Source organism: Penicillium chrysogenum (assembly GCF_028827035.1).
Source record: "Penicillium chrysogenum strain IBT 35668 chromosome Unknown utg000004l_segment0_segment0, whole genome shotgun sequence".
Classification (NCBI taxonomy): domain Eukaryota; kingdom Fungi; phylum Ascomycota; class Eurotiomycetes; order Eurotiales; family Aspergillaceae; genus Penicillium; species Penicillium chrysogenum.
This window is the reverse complement of record NW_026622752.1, coordinates 6,295,361-6,317,676: the sequence shown is the minus strand read 5'-3', so window position 1 is coordinate 6,317,676 and position 22,316 is coordinate 6,295,361. Positions and strand designations below refer to the sequence as shown.

General features: G+C 45.7%; 8 protein-coding genes across 8 annotated transcripts; 5 read left to right on the top strand and 3 right to left on the bottom strand.

Annotated features, from left to right (window-relative positions):
• Window positions 1-1,239: 1,239 nt before the first annotated feature.
• Window positions 1,240-2,352, bottom strand: N7489_008355 (uncharacterized protein; the record flags this gene model as incomplete). The annotated part of the gene is made up of 5 exons (XM_056714105.1): window positions 1,240-1,434; window positions 1,484-1,541; window positions 1,589-1,739; window positions 1,906-2,282; window positions 2,342-2,352. The coding sequence occupies 5 exons, from the start codon at window positions 2,350-2,352 to the stop codon at window positions 1,240-1,242; spliced, it is 792 nt and encodes a 263-aa protein (XP_056567820.1).
• Window positions 2,353-2,559: 207 nt separating this feature from the next.
• N7489_008354 (uncharacterized protein) lies at window positions 2,560-3,421 on the bottom strand (the record flags this gene model as incomplete). Its single annotated transcript, XM_056714104.1, has 3 exons — window positions 2,560-2,664; window positions 2,732-2,993; window positions 3,066-3,421. The coding sequence occupies 3 exons, from the start codon at window positions 3,419-3,421 to the stop codon at window positions 2,560-2,562; spliced, it is 723 nt and encodes a 240-aa protein (XP_056567819.1).
• A 3,496-nt stretch (window positions 3,422-6,917) lies between these two features.
• On the top strand, window positions 6,918-7,475 carry N7489_008353 (uncharacterized protein; the record flags this gene model as incomplete). The annotated part of the gene is made up of 2 exons (XM_056714103.1): window positions 6,918-6,961; window positions 7,091-7,475. 2 exons carry the CDS (start codon window positions 6,918-6,920, stop codon window positions 7,473-7,475), a joined length of 429 nt encoding a protein of 142 aa, XP_056567818.1.
• Window positions 7,476-7,902: 427 nt separating this feature from the next.
• On the top strand, window positions 7,903-8,351 carry N7489_008352 (uncharacterized protein; the record flags this gene model as incomplete). Its single annotated transcript, XM_056714102.1, is given in 4 exon segments — window positions 7,903-7,916; window positions 8,097-8,157; window positions 8,176-8,265; window positions 8,322-8,351. 4 exon segments carry the CDS (start codon window positions 7,903-7,905, stop codon window positions 8,349-8,351), a joined length of 195 nt encoding a protein of 64 aa, XP_056567817.1.
• Window positions 8,352-10,515: 2,164 nt separating this feature from the next.
• N7489_008351 (Cupin 2 conserved barrel) lies at window positions 10,516-11,355 on the bottom strand (the record flags this gene model as incomplete). The annotated part of the gene is made up of 1 exon (XM_056714101.1): window positions 10,516-11,355. The coding sequence occupies one exon, from the start codon at window positions 11,353-11,355 to the stop codon at window positions 10,516-10,518; it is 840 nt and encodes a 279-aa protein (XP_056567816.1).
• A 1,008-nt stretch (window positions 11,356-12,363) lies between these two features.
• N7489_008350 (uncharacterized protein) lies at window positions 12,364-14,476 on the top strand (the record flags this gene model as incomplete). Its single annotated transcript, XM_056714100.1, has 4 exons — window positions 12,364-12,812; window positions 12,871-13,288; window positions 13,339-14,081; window positions 14,137-14,476. 4 exons carry the CDS (start codon window positions 12,364-12,366, stop codon window positions 14,474-14,476), a joined length of 1,950 nt encoding a protein of 649 aa, XP_056567815.1.
• A 1,266-nt stretch (window positions 14,477-15,742) lies between these two features.
• N7489_008349 (sugar porter family MFS transporter) lies at window positions 15,743-17,729 on the top strand (the record flags this gene model as incomplete). Its single annotated transcript, XM_056714099.1, has 8 exons — window positions 15,743-16,136; window positions 16,194-16,283; window positions 16,331-16,740; window positions 16,802-16,993; window positions 17,047-17,141; window positions 17,201-17,357; window positions 17,407-17,467; window positions 17,524-17,729. The coding sequence occupies 8 exons, from the start codon at window positions 15,743-15,745 to the stop codon at window positions 17,727-17,729; spliced, it is 1,605 nt and encodes a 534-aa protein (XP_056567814.1).
• A 3,088-nt stretch (window positions 17,730-20,817) lies between these two features.
• On the top strand, window positions 20,818-21,464 carry N7489_008348 (Hemopexin/matrixin; the record flags this gene model as incomplete). The annotated part of the gene is made up of 2 exons (XM_056714098.1): window positions 20,818-20,820; window positions 20,850-21,464. 2 exons carry the CDS (start codon window positions 20,818-20,820, stop codon window positions 21,462-21,464), a joined length of 618 nt encoding a protein of 205 aa, XP_056567813.1.
• Window positions 21,465-22,316: the final 852 nt, after the last annotated feature.

Sequence of the window (22,316 nt, the reverse complement as noted above, 5' to 3'; positions counted from 1 at the left end):
TCGCAACAGCATAAAATCCATTTCCACCCAAAGGGGTCGTTTCTCCTACTCCTCTCTTAATAACCTCATTCACCTTATTCGCACCCATACGTTCCATAAAGGCACGTGCTTCTTAAAGTGTATAGCAGCTTTTATTTTTCGATCTACACCCGGTCATACGAGGATAGGCATCGCCCCTACCATATTGGTCAGATCAAGCTCGAATTTACTACCAATAAAAGCGAAACTAACCACGATAAAAATATTGTGGGCTCCTTAACATACCCCGTAAAGATCGCGTAGTATTCCTTGTTCCGTCGGTTATACAGCATGGCTCAACTACTCAGTGTGAGGCACGTTTACAAGACTATTCCGATAGGTGGGAGCGCTTTCATGATAAGAACAGGATATAAGCAGGAATATCTCAATTAAGTCTAACCCGATTCAGATCAGCTTACATCAAGCATATGATGCAATATAAGGCTCACAGGCTCTGTGGTTCGGCCACGTATATATTTTTCAGAGCTAATACGGAGGGCCTATTAAAGTAGGCTACACCTGGGACTGTTAGACGCCTATCGTAAGTGATAACTCAGTTGGCTTACAGTCGAGATTCGGGGTCTCTTCCATGATAGTGATTTGCTCGCGTGATGAAAGGCACGAAAAATAGGTATACAGAGATAAGTAAAAGAGGAACGTAGTCGAATTTATTATGACCCATCAATCAAAAGGTCGAAACAACTATGATAGAATTCCGTTCCGGGAGCTCTAAATAATCGCGACAAATAAGGAACGCTTTAATGAAATAGTCATCAACTCAACCATAACTCTACCAATTGTGTCCAAATAGAGAAACAAAGAAATGTTACAGGGGTTTCGAAGGTCAGGGAAAAAAGGAGAATCTAGCGCTCATGTTCGAAGGCCATAGACACCTTAGGCATGCCTCCGCAAGTGCATCTCGTGCAGGACGGACAAATCGCAAAAATTACATTTCCGGTCCGTCAAATATGATGTCCTGAAATGCCTCTTCACTCCATTATAGTCGGAGTATGCCTTGGGGCATTGGAAGCATGCGAATGTTTGCTCTGCATTTAGGATAAGTTTCCCACTAGCGGTATGTCCCTTCTCCCACGACGTAGTCGGCGGCGAATCAGCCTTTATCTTTCGAGCTGGCGGAGAGGGAACGACATCCTCACTATCGGACGGGGCAGAGCGCTTCCGTCGTCCCCGAAGGGGCCCGCCCTCCTAAAAGCCGCAATATTATATTCCAGTAGCAACAGCTTTGTTACGCCGCGTCCACTCGTGTTCTAATAAATCGGTGGTAGGCCAAGTAAAGAACGTCTCCACGAGAAGAATCTGCTCCGATGGCATTTCAAACTCCTTCCGTAATACCTCGCGCGCAGGCTCATCACTGACAGCCCCACCAGTCAGCTGTCTTTCAATGTCAATCACCGCCTATTTCCGACTGAAATCGCGGCGTGTTTCTTTCCGCCGTTTGTCTTACAGACGCCGGCGCAGATTGTGGACTTGACGCTTCTAGTCCTCCAGCATCGGCCGCAATGCTAGGTTATGAGATTGACCAGCGCACTAGGTCTCTAAATCGACTTACCAGCGTATGGCTAATTGCAGTTCTAGGTCTTTCTCCACTGATTCCCGGTCAGCGTCGCTCAGGTATCGTAGTCGCCGCCGATCAATCCAACGGCTCATCCGGGTTACAGCCTTTGAGAACTCTTCGTCTAGATTGAGGCCGCACATAATCTCTTATAAGCCAGTATGCCGACGGGGACGATAATGTTTGATAAACGTTCTGCTAGTGGCGTGGGCCATAATCACATTACGCTATGCTTCACTAACAAAACCTAGGCAAAAGACTTAGTCCGCTCATCTAGAGAAAATCAGAACCTTAGGAATTTATAGTCAACTCACCACTCTTATCAAGTAAATCACCTCCTCCGTATCGAAATTGGTGAGAGAAAAAATGATTTAGGAAGCCGTGTATCTCACTAGATGTCCTAAGCTGTGCGTCGAGTGTGCTACCATTCATAGGCGTCTCCCACAAAATGCGGGGCTGACCACAGATCACCTCAACCTTCGGGAAGACATAGTAATTATCCATCTCTTTCTTCAAGGGAAGTGGCATTTCCTGTCGGCCGCCTTCGACAAGCAGTCTCCGAAGATCTTCCATCGAGGTTAAGTGAGGCGCTTCAAAGGCGTGGACGTAAAATAATATAATAAAGAGTAGAACATACGGGCTGAAGACAAGCGATACGCCGTAGACAATTTCAGGTAGCGCGAACGTGTTGCTAATTAACATTGACCAGTCAGTCTGATTGAAGCAACCAAGCCCTAGGGTGCCACCTACAGCTTCGACATGCCCAGGACGCTTTTCACAAACTAGGGCTCGAGTTCTATCATCGGCTTCGGAGGTCCTCCGTGCGGATCCTACTAGAGCGATATTTGTAGATGCTTGAACTGAAGGTCAAGCATTGCCTATTTTCGGTTGATGGTAAATAACCCAAGAGTGTTATATAGACATAGGATGATCCGCTAAAACCCCAAGTGAAATCGCTTTTCCCGGGTTTAAAGGATTGTCTCATTGAATAGAATCATATCCTCGATATAAACTGGGACATTTGCCCGCGGTTGTTTGTCAAGACCGCGCTTATCCACCAAGTATCTCATACCCTGTCCGTCTTCGTCAGCGCAAGCCTCCTAGAGACGACTGGGTGTGGGGAAGGATCGAAAAACAAACCGTGCGAACTGCCTCGCCCATCTCTTTGCTCATCTCGTGTTTGGTAACTCGTGTGTAGTAAATTCGGAAGTACTTCCAATCCGCTTCAAGGGAGCTGGCCTTTGTATAGCCTTTCTGACGGCGACCATCGGGACTGTACTCCAGCTTCAGACACCAATTTAGAAATCGATGCATCTCATTTAGAGACGCCTCACGCAGTGCATCTTCCGCATCCTCCCACTTTGGATCGGTGGACGACTCCATTGCTTTCATTTGGCAGAACCTGAGATGAGCCATGTTTTGGTCAGCTGATATTACTTCGCTGTAAGCTTTCAACGAGATCCCGGTCACTTACCAAGCCCAACGCTCTTTCAGTCGAAGTTTCAACTTCTTCGTTTTGTTGGATCGGCCGTAATCCTCCGGCACCTGGGCCAGGTCCTCATCCGTGTCGTCATCCGGGACTTGGTATCGGGCCTGGTGGACACGCTCCACATTCAACACATCTGCTGGTAACGATTTTGGTCCAGAGTTTGGACTTGACTTCTTCCTAGCAATCGTTCGACCCGCTGGAGGGGAGTATTGCGGCTCGGTGAGATCGGTCTCAGAGGAATCGGGCTCGAACGGTCTATCATCGTCGGTATCGATGGGAGTGGTACAAGAGGATTCGCTCGTGATTCCATGGTTGCTGGCATTAGGCGACCGACGACGCATGGCGAATAGGTTTCGCCGACTGTGCGAAGGAGCTACCTCGGAGCTCGAGACGTTTTAATGCACGACTGAATAGAAGAAAGAACGACGGAAGATCAGAGGGAGAGCTTTGGAGTGGCACTTGAGTCGAAATGAGGACAGTGTTGGACGGAGGATGGATGGTCGGTTGGGAAAAGGATATTTATAGCCATAGCGGCCGGGTATTGGCCAGGGTGCAACTGGCGTGGTGCTGAAGGAGCCATTTTCGGCGCCCTCCCACCCCCTTAGGAGTGGTGGAGCGATTGATGAGCCCTCTGAGAACCCAGGATGTAAGCGCGCACGAGATGGCTGTCTGAGGCAGAAAGCGGTGAGTGATGCGTGGTGCGTGGTCGAAGGGGCGGGAGCGTGGCGGAGGGAGGTTGCTGAAAGGCGGCCATTTTTGGCGTCACCTGCTGCCGAAAAAGGCAGCCAAATAGCAAAACGCAATTCTTTATGTGTAATATAAATTCCCACGACCCGTTAGTAATATATTCTAATTTTAACAACTATCTTATATACCCTTTGGCTGTCTTTTCTCCTATAGTATTTGATAATTTACGCAGTTTCTATTCGAATTTATCCGTTATAGTTGAGTCCACAATGTCGACAGCTATTGGAGACCCTACCGAACACGAGGCTACAAATCAATCCTTCGCCTTCTCCACTACGCTAAATCTTAACGGTTAGTATGTGAGGTCGATTAAGGAAGGACTCGCTATAATCAAAACCCTATCACCTATAGACATTTACCCGGCTGCGTTAATGATCTAGGATCATGCCTATAGAGTTATAGGGGACGCTATGAGATCGCTACAAGAGTTATATGACTTTATTAAAAAAGGGGAGTTCTAGAGGATGTATAAAGTGAACCTAAAATCATTCCGAAATTCATAGCAGGTCACCCGGAATGTAGTGAAAGTTCAAGAAGGACTCGATCGTTTTAAGGCGAACGTGCGTAGGCGAGCTATCCTCTAGTGGGGTGAGCAGTAGGCTAACGCTCTTCTTATACGTATAGGAAGCTACGCGATGCTACGAAAGGTTAGTAAGATCATTAGTGAAGGACTATTATATCCCGAGCTCCAAATTGCTATCAATAACGCTATTATACATCGAAAATCTGGACGTGGTCGTGGTATTCGCTAGTATGCTCGAATCATATAAATTGATCTCGACTTTACGCTAGCCTAGCGTAATTTCTAACGCCTTAACCCTTAAGTCCTACAAGCACTAGAGCTTAGGGTTGACATAGATAGGTTTGTCTGTTCAATCCGATCAGGTTGCGCAATACTGCCTACGAGTATAGTACAGCCGGTACGATCTAGGGGTGCTACTAATGCTGTAGTGCCTCCTAGATCCCCCTAAAAGAGACCCCGAGATGATACCCCATTATCAATATTATCACCGTTGTTATGTTTATCATCAACCCCCTCTATACTATCTGATTATAACGCTAAGGAGAACGATGATAACGATCTATCTGATTATAACACTGATTTTGACGATAAGGAGAACGACGAGGACGATGCTAAGGACGATAAAGCTCTTCCTAGCCGTCTAAAGCGGCCACGTCTAACTCCTAAGCATTCACTTACTAGCTATAGCTATACTCTTATAGATGATACGATCAAGCGTCTTCTAAGGGGGGCTAAACTCCTAACCGACACCCTAAAGAAGTAGCTACTCCGATAGGTTAGAAAGGCAATGACTACCCAGAGTGCCGTATATACCTCACTATTACTATCTCTCTACAATCTCTATATCTACGAGTTATATAAACGCTTAGGCCTTTACTATAATATTCTATATAAGGAACTGCTCCGACGATTGTGTGATCTATATACAAATCTTAGTGTGTGGGACGAGATAAAGGGTAGGAATAAGGGCTAGTTTAAATATGTGGCGAGTAATCTAGAAACTGGGTGGCGGTTCCCGATCGCTAGCTCTAGCAAACCTAGGATTGCAAACCTATCGCTTATACAATTATTGATATTCGCTTAACTATATAAGCGCTGCTTTGGCTAAGACCCCGACCCCGGTATTAGGGACCTAGATCAGTAGCTAGATCGAGATAGAAGTATTGTGCTGCTAGGGCTGTTTGGATAGTTAAGTGAGGATTTCGATAGGAATTATATACGTGGCCTACGGGATTTGATAATAGAGGAATTTAATATATACGACTAGCATTACCTAGCCCGCCCGTCTAAACCTCGTATTAGTTGGGCTAGGAATATATGGTTTAGCTTAGTGTAGTAGATGGTTCGATAGGACCCCGTATACTATGCTTTCTATATACGATGCCGTCCTAATTATACGTGGAAGCTAGTGTTATTTCTATATTATGCTAAGCGAACGTATCCTAGAGAACGCACCTTCTTTCGCTATATTGATATGAATATCACCGACTTTATATATAGTGGTCGGGGTGAGAATACGCTATAAGGGAGCCTCGCTCTCTCCGACGAGGATAGCCGTAACTACACCGAATTACTCCTAGGTATATATCGCGATATCGGCCCGTGGTATAAGCGGCTGATCGACCGAGGGTATGCTAAGGATAGGTATGTGTAGCGTATCGACGCCGATATATAGACTAAAGAGGACGAGGCCCACTTTGGCTATAGCTGGATTAAATAGATCTACCTATTTAGGGATATACGGCTAAGTCTACCTAGCCTACCCTATAGGTCTACCGGCCCCGCGAGTTCCTAGCGTATTAATATCCTACCTTAGTTCGTTACTATCGGTGATAATCACTAGACACTAGACACTGTAGAGTCTAGCACCTAGGATGACCTCTCGCGCTACTATCGTGATTTCTAGTCGGGCACTAAGACACTATCCGGTCTACCGAATAGCACGTACGGTGGTCGAGTGGATAATATATTTCCTACGACCGTTCGGCTAGGACACTTAGGTGCGATTTTAGATGCACTAATTAGCTAGACGCGATGGGATATAGCAGACGTGCGGAGGGAGCTAGATATTTTATTTGGTGATAACGAGGATATATTATAGAATTATATATAGGCCTAGAGGCGAAACGCTTAGCGCCTATACTGCACTGCGTTTACTAACCTCGTGGCTGCTAAGAAGGAGGCCTTTGGTGATAATTCCTACTTCTACCGGAGGGAATTAAATCTGTCTACTACTCCGGAGTTTATTAGTGACGGTGTCTACTATACTAGGTTCTAGCGTACCACTAATGCTCCGGGACCCCCTAATACCGAAGCAAGTGGCCCTTCTACTAGCGGCGAAGATATAGAAGATGACAAATCGGGAGATGTCGATGTCAGAGAGTATGAAGATGTCGAAAGGATATTCGCAGATATATGCCGTGGTGGTGCCCTTGGGTATATAGCTCCTCCTGACTTTTCCGGTATACGTCTGTAGTATCCACCTACGGGTACTATCAACAATACGACTATAGAGTTCTATTCTATGGTTATTTGATAAAGAGTGTTGATTCATTCCTTTGCTTGTAATGCGGTTTGGCAAAGAAAATGGCCTAAAACGTCAAGTTCATAAGTGAGACGTTTATCGATAGGAGCGTAGACCGTAGCTGTAAATATAGAAAGGGCATGAAGAGATTTGGTTTCAATGTTTTTAAAGCATATTGAAGACCTAGCTTGATTCTGATTAACGTTTGGATTCTAGCGTTCTCGAGACCTTAGTCCTTTCATCTGATCTGTGGAGCTCGAGACCTCAGTTCTTTTATCTCATCTCATTCCTATCTCGTCTCCTCTCCTCAGTCCTTTTATCTCATCTCAGTCCTGTCCCGTCTCGTCTCCTCAGTCCTATCTCGTCTCCTCAGTCCTGTCCCGTCTCGTCTCCTCAGTCCTGTCTCGTCTCCTCAGTCCTGTCTCGTCTCCTCAGTCCTATCTCGTCTCCTCAGTCCTGTCTCGTCTCCTCAGTCCTATCTCGTCTCCTCAGTCCTGTTATCATCATCTGCGACCACTATCATCTTCGACCACTATCATCTATTATCATCTACGACCACTATCATCTACGAGAACTGACCACTATCATCTACGAGAACTGACCACTATCATCTGCGACCACTATCATCTGCGACCACCATCATCTATCATCATCTTCGACCACTATCATCTTCGGCCACCATCATCTTCGGCCACTATCATCTGCTTTTATAGTAAGTCACCCCTACACAACTTCTCCCTATCTTTATATCTTTAGCTTGGTTTCCCACTTTTCCCTTCGAGTACACTTCTCACTTCAAATGCTAACATTCTCCTTTGTCCTCTTCGAAGCCTTATCACTATCACCCGTTATAGTAGGAAATCAGATTATTCGCCAGGGAGCCATCTTCCCACGTCGTCCTACTTATGATCGTCTATCGAACCCTATACTATAGCTCCTCTTTTGCCTCCTATACATTTAGCGAAGCCTTAAGGATTGGCTACTTCGAGCTCCCGAACCTAGTTTCTAGTAGCACTTTAAAATCACCTATGTCTAAGATACGGTTAATACAAATAACTACTAAGGTTGTTATATATTAGGACGAGATTGCGAGATAGTAATGTTCGACCTACGATTTATTTATAATCTTACTAACTATATACTCTCTTTATAGCTCCCTACTAGAATAGAAGGGTATAGATTCGAATTGCTAGTATTAATCTCGTGGGTCGCCTTATTCTAGGGCACCTATAATACTACCGAACACAATTATAAAGGCCTTGTTAAGAACTAGTTCCTCCCCGGTAGCTCCCTTTACCTAGCTTACGTTTGGTATCGCCGATCTCTACCGCGCGTTTACCCTCCTTATACGAAACTATATTGACACTCACGGATTACACCCTCGCTACCTAGTGAGTTTTCTATCTATCTTCTTATGACTTTGCTAATCTCTTTATATTATCACTAGAACACCCGTCGCGTATCCTACCGTAACTAGCTCCTTAGCTATATGCCGATTCCCTAAGGGATTGAGGTAGACGGAAGCCCTAAAAGGTTTGTAGCCATATCGTTATCCTATTATAAATCGACTAGTACGGAAGACTATGTCCACCTCTAGTACGGCGTAGTTAGGGCGTTTCGGTCGAGTGTGACACGTATTACTAGGGATGGCGTTAGCGTGCCCTACTATAACGATATTACTACTATCATCGGACGGTTCCCTACTTCTATGATTCCTACCGAAGGACGTTGATCACTCTAGGAATGAAATTCTAGGGGAATAGGATACGGCGGGAAGTAGTTATTTCTACTAAGCCGTTCTAATAGTCCTTAAAACATACACTATTATAATCTGATACTATCTTGCATATCTATCATATGACTTTGATTAGTTTGCTTTCTTTACCGGTCGGGGTTTGCTTTTTTTTTGGTATTGATCTTGGTTTGATTAGCTTTCTCTAGGGCTCGCCAGATCTTGCTTCTCTTTATTCCCGATCTTTAGTATTTTAAATGGAGGACTCTCTTACTCTATATCCTTACTCTACTTATAAATCTAACTTATAATATAACACTTTCTAGTATAATTAGAAAAATGTCGGAGATAAAGGCAGATATATATATTCATATAGTGACTATATCTACCAAGTTATTATATTAGTTCTTATACGTAACGTGTTTCGATCTTACCAAAATTATACCACTAGATAGCTATATCTTCCACTTACTCCTTATATACATTTTAACTTACCATAAGTAATATTATACGTGATATTCATGAAATTACTAACCCCAATATTGAAGTTGGAGTTGCGAAGCTACGGTCGCAGGCCAAGTCCTAAGCTATCACCAAAATAATTCCTAGATTTCAATCGCGCACACCTCTATCAACATGACATATTTTGGCTCGAAATTGAAACCGTATAAAATTCACTACTAGGAATAGAACTCGTGAAAATCTTAGTATCATCCGAGGCCTGTAGCAAAAACCAGTGGGCGTCTGAAAGTTAACTCATGTGGGCGTTGACCCACTTTTTTTCTCCCATAGTAAACTTCAAAGCCCTAATTCAAGTTACGGTAACTTGTCCCACCCCCATGGGATAGGGTAATACGTGTGACCTGCCAGTTCTTCATGAAAAAGAGTGCATTTATTCCAGGATACTAAGTACAGAGAGGGGAAGAGAAAAAAGGAAAGGGTCGTCAGCTATAGGATCCTTTGTATGCGTCCAGATCTCGAGTCGGAAACATTGAGCAAAAAACCCTGTCGACTCCAGCCCTGAGCCTGACGTGCCACATGTGTCTAAACAAATATCATCACGTGACTGTACTGTCAAACCTCCAGATCGTCACAATACGGATACGGTATCATGCGTTTACTACTAGGCTCCTACGATAAGCCCGATACGGATCGGTATCGTGGCCTGTATTAACATCCGCCGGTCGCACCCCACCAAAACAAAAAGGCCAAATTAGGGCTTTAATTTTAACCACCTTTCCATACGCCGTTCGACTCCAAATTTGGCAAGCAGCCTTATATAGTATCAGAATAGAACTGTACAAATTTTCAGACCGGTCGGACCACGGGGGTTCAGGTATTTCTGACCCCCAAATACCTGAACCTGCCCCACTTCCAGGCAGCCAATCACAGCCCCCTAAATCCACATACCTGCCAGGTATGTGGTCGGGAATAGAGTTAGGTGGGTTTCGTCTCGGTCCAACCATTTTGATTGGTCGGATTCTTCGGTTCGGGGTACGGGATCAAAATGGGTCGAGGTCTTGGCTATATGATGCCAAGGAACGAAAGTGGGGTATAATAGGGCCGAAACCAATCACAATGATGGTTTGTACAGCCGTACTGCCAATAAGAAATTGAGAGTGGTACTTAGTATTATGTGACCTGCCAGATCTTCAATGAAAAGAGTGCATTTTATTCAAAATACTAAGTACAGAGAGGGAAAGAGAAAGAGGAAAGGATCGTCAGCTATAGGATCCTTTCTATGTGCGCAGATCTCGGGTCGGAGGCATCCAGCAGAAAACCCTGTCGACTTCAACCCTGAGCCCTGATCTGTTCTGTCGCATGTCTAAAACAAACATCATCACGTGACTGTGCAGTCGAACCTCCAGATCGTCACAACTGAGATACAAGTTGACAAAGCGTTCGACTATTATGGCCGTGATAACTTCATCTGACGGTTCACGTCCTTGTAGAGCAGGTAGCGGAATTTGCCAGGGCCACCGGCGTAACAGGCCTGTGGGCAAAAGGCGCGCAACCACATGAAATCACCGGCTTCCACCTCGACCCAGTCCTGATTGAGCCTGTACACGGCTTTACCTTCTAGTACGTAAAGCCCATGTTCCATGACGTGAGTTTCAGCGAAAGGGATCAGACCGCCGAGCTCGAAGGTGACAATAGTGACATGCATATCGTGGCGCAGATCGGTCGGGTCAACGAATCGAGTGGTCGCCCAAGCACCGTTAGTGTTCAGCATTGGCGTGGGTGAAATCTCCTTTTCATTAAGGAAGAGCGGTTCAGGCTGGTCGAGTCCCTCGACATATTCGTAGGCCTTGCGTATCCAATAGAAACGGGCGGTGGTCGCGCCTGTGTTGTGTAGGGTCCAGCCACTCTTCGGTGGTAGATAGGCATAGCCGCCCTCGGCAAGCGTGTGTTTCTGGCTTCCTAGGGTAATGGTTACTTCGCCCTTAACAACAAACACGACACCTTGCGCAGTGTCATCTGTTTCACCGCGGTCGCTGCCACCCCCGGGTTGCACTTCTATGATGTATTGCGAAAATGTTTCGGCAAAGCCTGATAACGGACGGGCAATCACCCATAACCGTGTCTTATCCCAGAATGGCAGGAAGCTCGTCACGATGTCGCTGAATGTGCCCTTCGGAATCACCGCGTATGCTTCGGTGAACATGGCACGATCGGTGAGGATCTGTGTCTGTGGTGGCAATCCGCCTGTGGGTGCATAATAGGCACCGAGTTTCTGGTCGTTACCCATGGTTGCCAGATGTGTAGGTATGGAATTGGTATATTTTTTTGAAGTATTGCCAGAGAAGAAGGAATTGAAAAGCAATTGAAAAGCAATTGAAAATCTGAAGTTCTTCCCCGCCCCCGCACAATTTTCCTTATCGATCGGGGAGTTCTCTTGACATGCATGGTATGGTATGTCTTTATGCCTTTGTCTCTTTGTGCAGACTGAGCTTTTGCTTTGTCAGTTTGATATGTCAGTTTGCCATTCCTTTGTTAGTACAGGCTTCATATGCAGCCTGTTTTTCCATAGATTCATAGATGCATCTTCTTCCCGATTTTTCCCTCCATACTAGTTCTCACTAGTAGTCCTCCTTCGTAGCCTCAACAAGTTCCGATGACGGAGTTGCTTCGGTTCAGACGGTGCCGGCCGACTGCGATTGTCATTTTTCGATTATAATGTCTTATTGCCTTGGTATCCTGGTTTGATGCTTTTGAAATCGGTCAACTGCTGAGACTAATTAGGCCAAAGAGGGGAATATAGTATACGGCATTGAGGGGTGCATAATTGGTATTAAGAGAGGTGATGAAAAAGAAAACAAAGTGACATGAATACAGATATACTCTGGCGATGCTCAATGCCCATCTCGCTTTACGCAGAGTCGGCCTTCAGACGAGTCCGGGCGGCTTCGGCAGTTCTCCCCGGGGCCGAGTCACTTGATTACATCAGCGCTGAACCAGTTCTCGGGTTTCGTTCTCTCGGACTTGCCGTCTTTTATACTTCGATATAATCAGGAAACTTGAATGCTCCTCGCTTAAACGGCTTTCACTTCAATTCCACCGCCTTTCCCCTACTCTAGCAAACTTTACACCATGCTCTATCCAACTAAACCTCTACGCTTTGCCTTGAATACCCTCAACGGAGGAGTTATCTAGTGACTGAATGTCTCAACAACCGCGAAAGCTTCAACGCATCTCCGTAGCGTGTATGTTCCCCAACGTTCGATCTGTTTGTTCTGTGGCCGTCTAAACTCCGGGCATGAGGTTTGCATTTGCTAAGTACACCAAATCTGATGTAGGCGACTTTTGCAACAGACGCAGCATCAAATGTAGCCAAGGCGAGGTCCCCCTAGGCCGCTGTCAAAACTGTATGGACTTCGATGTGCCATGCACCTTTGATCGCCCCATGAAACGCCGGGGCATCAAGACTGACACTCGGGCGAGTGGTCGCGACCCTCAGTTTGTGAGAACACCGGTCAATCATACTATTTCTACAGCGTCATCGATTGCAAGTGGCAGAAGAGCCTCTAGCTCCTCGACTTCTCCCAGTCAGTACGGCGCATCAGTCTCCGCTGACTATGGTTGGTCCGCAACGGAGCTCGATGCCGATGTCAGGGTGCTGCACAATTCCTGGACGGCATTTGCAATTGCCTGTGACCGCCAAATGAGGAATTTAGTCCAAGTCTATTTCGAAATCGTCTATCCAATGTATGATGAGTCCCTAATCCTTCTCGCCGATTGCGCTGACTGAGCATAACACCACTAGATTTCCCTTGTTTCATATGCCGTCATTTATAGAGCAGGTGAATAGCAAAAAGCACCTCTATGATCAAGGGCTCTTCGCCTCCACGATGGCTGTGTGCTCTTTGGTCGCCGGCCGCGCACGTGACGGTGCGTTGTACTCTAATCGGTGGGACCGAGAAGAGCTTATAGATCCACCGTCCGAGACTTTCTTTATAGCTGCCGAGGATTCGATTCCTCGGGACCTTGTCGCAGCTAAAGGTATTCACTATATGCAGGCGTGTGCAATCCTTGCTATCGCTAGCATTCAAAACGGCCAGATCAAAAATATGCAGAAATATTCCGGCTTATACCACACCTTGACTTCGATGGATGGCCTTTATGACGAAAAGCTCTGGCCAAACAACATAACTCCAGTCGAGACGGAGGAGCGGCGGCGACTTGTATGGAGTATACCATTTACCTCTTATCACCTTACTAACTATAACCATAGTTCTGGTCTATCTATACGTTCGACCTCTATTCGACTATTGTATGGGGAGGCGTTATTCGATATCGTGAAGCTCATTCCTTAGTGCGCTATCCTACCGAATTAGATGACGAATTCATCACACACTGCGGTTATGGCGTGCCGTCTGTATCCCTGGAATTGAAATCCCTCCCAACGGGCAATGTGACTGTCGCCTCCCAGCCCACCCCCTGGCTGCGTGGATGGAACTTCACCACAGACCTTTATCGCATTCTTGAGCATGTACTCGATGGCAGTAGACGCTCTTCGGCTAATAATATGACACAATTTGGGTCACTATTTGATCCTCTATCTATATCAGAGCCGGCGGTCATGGATCAAGTCCTTACTATGTACTTAGCTCTTCCATCACAGTTTCGGGAAACACCGCCCACTACAGGAGATATGTCTAAGGATTTATTCGGGTTCCAGTCAGCTAATATTCAAGCGACGCTACAACTCCTTCGGATGGTGCTCTTGTCTTCAGAGGAGATCGGCGTGGAACGAAAATGCGATGTGGCGGGCGAACTACTGAGCGTTTTCTCAAACGTACCCATCGAGTACTTAAAAGCTATCAGCTCCCCTTTGGTATGTGCCGTCTCCATGCTTATCGGAATCCGTATTGATAAATACCAGCTCCATCACCTCGGCGGGATTGGGTACATTCTTGGCTCTGTCATGGAAGGGAACCTGTCTGAAATATCCTACACACGAGCTCGCACATTACTGTACGTTATCCCCGTTCCGTGACACTTGAGGTCTAGCTAATATATCTGCATACAGACTTGAGATGGCAGATCTCTTACAGCGTCTCGAAACGGGCCTACACCGTGCCTCCGGTGTCGGGGAACGACTGCGGTCCCAGATTGAACGAATAGAGGGTTACATGTGTACCTCATTTCTCTATCGAGCTCCACCAAGCAACGCAACGCAAGTAATTGACTCAAATCCCGAACTTGCTGTCCCAGAATGTGGACAGGGCACTCCCGCGCTCAGAGCCTCACCTGATGCTGGTCTCGACCAGATGTCCCTGTTTCAGCTGCCACCAGAACTCCTCTCAGAGTGGCCATGGCCGTTGGAATCTCACCATACCGAGGGGTTTCTGCGTCTGGCGTTCGAATAACTTCATTCTAGCACTACCGATGGTGAGATACAGCAGAAACTGCTCGCCATGGCGACGTTGTTCGGGATAATTTACGCGGCGTTGTGTGCGCGAGTGTTACATGGAAGCGATCAAATAAATTGGCAGTGAGAAGAACTTGATTAGATTGATCAGGATAAACAATGAAGAAGGAATTATTCAGGTTGTGATCGAGAAATCAAGGATTGAGGACGGGGATATCGAAGAAGCCTAGGATATTAAGAATCCAACCTGTTGGAAAAACCGCGGTGAGAATTGAGGTGTTGAAAGCCCCTAAGATAGTCGTGTTTGGAAACGAAAATAATGGCATTCCTAGTATCCCAAATACTACGAAAGCTGATGGATATCAGACTTGATGCAGATCAATGAATCAAATATACGTATGGATATAAAGGAGCCCAGCGATGCAAAGGCTGCTGTGTAAAACCAGGGAGGACAGAGAGTTGTGTAGAAGAAAACCCTTGTTGGGGGAAAGCAGGATAAGGCAATCCAACACCAGTTTCGATCCCAATATAGTGGCTTTTTTTCCTGGCATAAAATATCTGCAATACCCAGATTCGACGACGGCAACAAGCTGCAAGTCAGAACTGGAGCTATTCACAGACCCTAGAAAGGAAATCCTCCAGGCTTGGCGAAGATTTGGATACTCAATTTGTTGTACCGTCCCGATGGACTTTTTTACTAGCTCGTACCACGTAGTAGAGCACCTTTGTGCATATGCAAACTACCAAGGATATTGGTCTAATTTTTAGATCGCATGACGAGTCCCGAGGCTCATAAAATGTTAGAGTCTGCTGCGAAGTAGATGAGATCATGGTGCTACAATGCTGTTGTATTGATATAAAAAGGTATGGAAGCTATGTATATAGAGATAGGAAAGTAACATGATCTATGAGGTTCGTACAGCCCCTAACGTCAAAATTGTTAAATGGCCGGCTAAGTGGAAGAATGGCCGGTTAGGCGGGAGAACGGTAACACGCTTATTGTTTTACGCCCTCGAGGCCGAGTGGATGCCGAGGCCGACAAGACAGGCATAAAATTACTCTATGCCACGGCTTCTATCACGCGACTTCTATGACATGGCTTCCATAGCACGGCTACGCGCCTGAATGAGGGTTGGATATTCTTCGCCCCGCGCTTCTCCAGGATTATGTAGCGCCATTCCGATCAACCGGGGGCAAATGCTCCACTTTATAAAAGAGACGTGAGCCCCCATGTTTTCGAGCTAGGGCAAAGACATCACGAAAGATGGGCTATACGACGTTCTGGAAGCGGCTCTCGCCGCGGCAGCTAAATGTCACCATCCAGGCCTTCTCGCTCATCTCTATATTCTTTGAAGGCTATGACCAGGGCGTCATGGGAGGCGTCAATTCCGCGCCGAAGTACGTGACCGAGGTCGGCATTGGGAAGTCAGATGGCACAGTGACAGACACCACACACCAGGGTGGTATTGTCAGTGTCTACTACCTAGGTGCTATCTTCGGCTGCTTTGCTGGAGGGTGGTTGGCTGATCGATTTGGTCGGATCAATGGCCTGCTGGCGGGAGCGTTGTTTGCCTTGGTGGGCGGCGCATTACAGGCTGCTGCTCAGAATTCAGACTTTATGATTTGTGCTCGAGTGTTGACAGGAATTGGTACTGGAGGTGAGTCTTTGTACGGTGGCCGATCTTTCTAACGTGTACTAACTCATGATGGTTCAGCCTTAACTGGAATCACCCCTGTCTTGGTGTCGGAAACTTCTTCTGCGGATCACCGCGGCGGGTTCCTAGGATACGTCTTCATTGCCAACTGTAAGAAGGTTCGGAGATATTTCAATTTTCTTGCTAATACCTTCCAGATCTCGGGATATCAGTCGCATACTGGATATCTTTCGGCCTCGCCTTCATCGATAACGGATACTCGGACGTGCGATGGCGATTCCTACTCGCTTTCCAATGTTTCCCAGCCTTACTTCTTGCCTGCTTTATCAAGATGCTGCCGGATAGTCCTCGGTACCTTGCTTCAGTTGGTCGGAAACAAGAGGCGTATGACCTGTTAAAGCGTATTCGCAAGCACAGAGCCAGCTCAGAGGAGGTTGATCGGGAATACTTGGAGATTGTTACCTTGGCAGAGGAAAGTCAGCTCAGCTCACCTATACAATTTGTCAAGATCTTGCTCGGGAAGGGTGGGAGGCGGCATCCAAATTTGGGCAGGCGAGCTTGGCTGTGTATTTGGCTTCAGATCATGGCCTCCTGGACAGGTATCACGGTTGGTGCATCCCAATAAACATTACTCACCTTATAACTATCTCTAATGTAGACGGATACAGGCTGTCACTGCATATTCTCCAGTCCTCTTGCACCAGGCAGGATATAGCACCATCACACAGAACGGACTAGCTGGGGGGCTCAACACAGTGGGCATCGTCGGTACAATTATAAGTGCCCAGATCGTCGATCGACTAGGTCGCCGTGTCTGTCTCATGGGTGGGGCAGCAATGCTATTTGCTGTCAATCTTATTGTATGTCTCTACTTCCACGGAAATTGCGGTATTTATCTCTAATTAGATGCCAGGCTGGAGCTGTCTACGAGGGTTCATTGCAGAATCCCAGCAATGCTGCTCACTATGCTCCCGCGGCTGTTACCATGTTGTTCTTTTTCAATATTGGGTTAGTGTACCGCTTTCGATTTTCAGCCTATCCTACATCAATCTGACATCTTATAACAGTTATGCTGCTACCTGGGGTACTGTCGCGTTTTTGGTGCCTACAGAGATCTTTCCCTCTGACTTGCGTGCCCAAGGTAATGGCTTTGGAATCACTGGGTGGGCTATCGGTGTGGGCATGACCACTTTGGTCAATCCGATTATGTTCGACGCTATGAAGGTAAGAGCAACTTATCCTGTTGTAAATGAAGCTGACCACTATTTCCTAGAGCCGCACCTACTTCCTGTTTGCCGGCCTTAATTTAATTTGGATCCCCACCGTTTACCTCTGTACGTTCTTACTATCACAAGGACCATAGAAAGAGCGGAGCTAATAACACTTATAGTCTACCCCGAAACCCGCGGGCGCTCCCTGGAATCGATTGAAGCACTCTTTTCCACCCCGAGCCCCTTCTTTTGGAAGATGGAGCAGGCATATGCTCTGCACGGTGATGTCTTGGTGGAACGCGGAGTCAGTAAGAGCGATGTTCTCGATGCTACCAATAATGGGTTGGCGTCATATGAGAAACCAGAGGAGCAGAGAATTGTCTAATACTCTGAGCCTCCTGTACAATTTAATCAATCAAGAGCCTACCAGGACAATGCTCTGATCTACGGTAATAGCATATATTTATCCGCCAGACAACAATCCCAGCGGACGAAATAGATTTGGTACGACATCTTCATTAACACGGAGGGTCGCTCTAGACGAAGTCATATCAGATCTGAAATCAATTTTTTCATCAAATATGCCATATATGACCACGTATACAACATCTAGTGATCGGCTAGCGGTAAGATATTTTAAATTAAGTAGTGTATATTATAAGAAAGCGAAGTAGTAATACCACCGCAGAGCTGATACCGCGGGAAATGAGAAAGCAGAAGCGTCACCGCGAATCATAAAGGTCAATAGTCGAATGAATACAATGCCTATAAGATTCCCATTTATCATATCGATTAGGCAGGTCGAGAGCGAGACAGAAGCATATAGAGAACGCTGGTTAATAAAGTAGATATGCGGAGAAATTATAATGAAAAGAGAGTGCAGTAATACTACCGCAGCGTTGATACCGTGGAAAATAAGAAAGCAGAAGGGTTACCGGGAATCATAAAGGTCAATAGTCAAAGCACTACCCTATCTATAAGATCCACGTTTATTACATCGATCAAGCAGGTCGAGGGCGAGACGGAAGCATATAGAGCACGCTATTTAATAATGTATATACGGGGAGAAAGAATAACGAAAAGAGAGCGCGGTGATGTTACCGCAGAGTTGATACCGCGGAAAATGAGAAAGCAGAAGTGTCACCGCGGACCATAAATGTCACTAGTCAAACTACTACCCTATCTATAAGATTCCCGCTTATTATACCGATTGGTTAGGTCGAGAGTAAGACGGAAGCATATATAGAACACTGGTTAATAGAGTAGCTACATGGAGACAGGATAATGAAAAGAGAGCGCGGTAACATGCCCGCTCAAGAGTTACCGCGGATATTTTTCGAAGCTTCAACAACAGTAACTTAGACAGTACAATAGAAAGAAGAACTGTCTTCCCTACCTCTTCTAACTGAAGACAGGATCCGTCAAATATCGAAAGAGTAGCGGAAAGCTTTCAGCGCCCTACACCCACTAACCCCCGGTCACACTTGCTACAATGGTTCCTTATATCCACCGCACAAATGCCTTATCCTAGGACGATGAGCAAAGGTATGTCCCCAGACGATAAAACGAAGGTCATAGTTTGGATCGTATTGGGGAGACTTGGTCCTTATAACGGGGCCCCGTGTGAAATGGGAAGTGGCTAGGACATGTGCCTAGATTGTCATAAGAGTATAACTTTTTCGGGGAAGGCTGGAGGGCTAGTAGTGTTACTACTTCTAAGTATGTGATACGCAATAGCATTTGTTATCATATAGGATGATATATCAAACTAGTTTGGTTTAAATGATTCCACCATGCGCTATTGAAATAAGAAGGCTTCGGACCTTAAATCAAAAGGAGGTAGCGGATTGGACAACGAATCGATAATAGCGAAGTCATCTAGTAGTGTCTAGTTTGTCGGTGAATGCCACTCTAATAGTGGTAAGTCCTAGATATCACCTAGTGGTAGGAGAGGATTTGACACTAGCTAGGGAATGGCGTCGGCCTAAGTAATACGAATCCCTAGAGTATCCCTAGGAAATAGAACACGCCACTTACTAGCTTGATTGGCAAGCTAAGGCAAAGGGTAAACTTGCTCCTAATCTATAGAGAAGTGAAGATAATTCTTAGAAAAAGGTGGAAGTGGATTGAGTATAGGCTATAGTCCAAATTCCGGGGGAGTGGGCACCTCGTTCTGACTTTGGCTAGGTTGATCCGTTTCGGTCGCTAAATTTCCTATTAAATAGCCTTGAATACCCCTCGCACCCGAGCCTCCTTTAGATAATAAGCATCGACGCTTATCATTATTATCCGAACTTTGCTAGTTCTCTAAGAATGGCGGACGATGATTGGGCTATATGTAGGTCGAGGAAGCGACCGGTGCTATATCTCTAAGTTAGTAGAGATAGTTAGTTGTGAGATAACTACGTACACGATTGCCCTTCGGTGAGTTCCGGATAACTAGGCGTTTCCGTATCCTTAGATAACTGGCTTTCCGGTGTTATTATAGCAATTGCTTTAGATAGAGCACGGAAACTACCACCGGTGCTACTAAGGTAGGTTCTATTTAGGCTTTTGTGCTCTAAATAATAGGAGATAATAGAACTTATTGCCTTATATAGACGTTGTTATATTTGAAATTGAGGAAGAGTTTCTATAAATCGGTTGATCGCTTCAACCTCAATCGGAGACTAGGAATAACGCTCAAATCTAGACACAACATTAGTCCGATCCCCCACTTATAGATTAAAGACCTACTTCTTCGTAGCTACATTTTGAAGCGAGAGTGCTATTTCTACGCGGGCTAATTGCCGCTATTTCTATCCGTGAAGTGAATCCGTTAACAATCGCTTCCTAATGGGTTTTTGCTTTTCCGGTAGAAGTCGCGGCTACAAATCTTCGGTTAAGGAGCTTATCGCAGATAGAAGCAGAACTCTCTTACGCGAACGACCTCTATTCCTTTGTTTCTGTCTCGGCCTCGATCTGGCACTTCGTCCTTTGCTACGTAGGCGGTCCTATTCTTCTTCCACATGCCGAGCAAGGATCATTAAGACAACCCTTCGTCGTAAAGGGTCGATGTCTTCTATTGTTCGCAAGTTATTATAACACCGTCGAATTAGGTTCTCGTCCGACGAATCTCTATACTAGAAATATTCCGGGTTGTTAGACTAGATTACTAAGCATGCTACTAGTATTTTTATTTGCTCTTCTAAAAGTTCCTAGCAAGATGTAATATATGATAATATGTTAATTTCTTTAGGTGCGAGGCGAATACCATCTTTAGACGAGAAATTTCGGAACCACCCGTGGCGTTCGATATAACCTAGATCGGATTTCCCTTTCCTCGATAACCGTTTTATCCTAGAATTGATAGTATATATATAGCTGGGATATTCCATAGATCCTTCAAGTTATATTCATTGACGAACGAACACCTCATACCATCCCAAGTCTCCAAATTATCAATCCTCTTGCCATTCCTCCAGCCGAGCAAAATGGTTGACGCAGGCTTAGGCTTTAGGCTTAGGTCTCTGGCACCCAGTATGCCACTATCGAGTTTGAGACTGGAGGTGATGGTACCTCCGATAAGCTCGCTGGCGGTCCATATTGGGTCCGCACGTACTGGGCCACCTTCAGGGAAGCAGACTGGGGTAGTACCGATGCTATGATTCCAATCCCAGGCTATACCGACAATTTCTTAGTCTTCTGTGAAGGTCATTATTTCCGACTCAAAATCGATAACAACAAGGACACCATGCTATACAACGGTGTTGTTACCATCGAGTCAGGATGGAAGCCTTTGGTAGATGCCGGCTTTCACACCGTGGATGCGGGAATTCCGGACCCTAAGGATGATGACAAGCTATTTTTCTTCCGAGGCACAAAGTGTTTGAAGTACAGCTATTCGAAACTAAGGTCGTTGCGGGACCCAAGCCAATTAGCTCCTATTGGCCTGGCGTTATCAAAGCAGGATTTGATTCCTTCGATGCTATCTTCAAAAGTCCTAACCCCGGCAACAGCTATTACGTTTTCAAAGGCGACAAAGTATATAAGAATTAAGTGGGATAGAGGATGGGACTCTCTGGAGTACGGTCCCTCTATCATTAGCAAGGCCTGGCCATCTTTGAAAGCTTGGGTCTAGGCTTGGAATGAGCGCTCGAGTGGGATGCGAAAGTGCTCACATTTTCAGACTTTGTCTATAGCTTGTCTATACTACTTCTTCGAGGAATGGGCCCTTTCAACAAGGCGTGGCGCGATTGTCGTGGAAAATGCTCTATATCTAGTACATTCATTAGTTATATGTCCATTGAGAGGGAAATCCGACATGCATGTTAGCAAATGAAATATTCCTTAGTTGAGCGAAGGATTGGATAAAGTATAACACTAAGAGCAAGCATACAAAGCAACTGTCTCTCTTTATAGATAAAGGTGGCTCACTAGCACGCCCTATAGGCTAGTGTAGTGGAGGCAAGAATAGAGACGTAGCTATAGGGGTTGGAAAATTGCACATCATTGGGTATACTTTGCCGTCGGAGTTGCCTACCAAAAGAGAGGCTCCTAATCTTATAGAATCTTGCTATAATAGAAATCCTCAAAAATAATGTAGCTGAAATTGCTAAGAAAAGAACGGACGGACAGAGAAGGAGACAAGTCCCCTTTGGTTGCATGACGCGCCCAGCATGTAGAGAGCTAAGAGAGAACGAAGAGAGAACAAACTGCTCCACTCGCATGAGTCTTTTTTTGCGAATTTGCTCCAAGAAAAAACTCATACCCTTGCACCCTTAGCTATAATCGTGAATGTTGTTGTTTTATAATGAATCGAGCACCGAGGTCGTTAAGCACCCAGTTGTGAATGATAGCATTGCTATAAACTCCTATAAATCCAAAACCTTTGCCGATTCCAGCTTGCAGCTATTGAAACCCTTGCAACGGCAGAGCTGTATTTTTCACTTTCAAAATTTCCTACAACACCTAGCTCAATAGCCGAGTTATT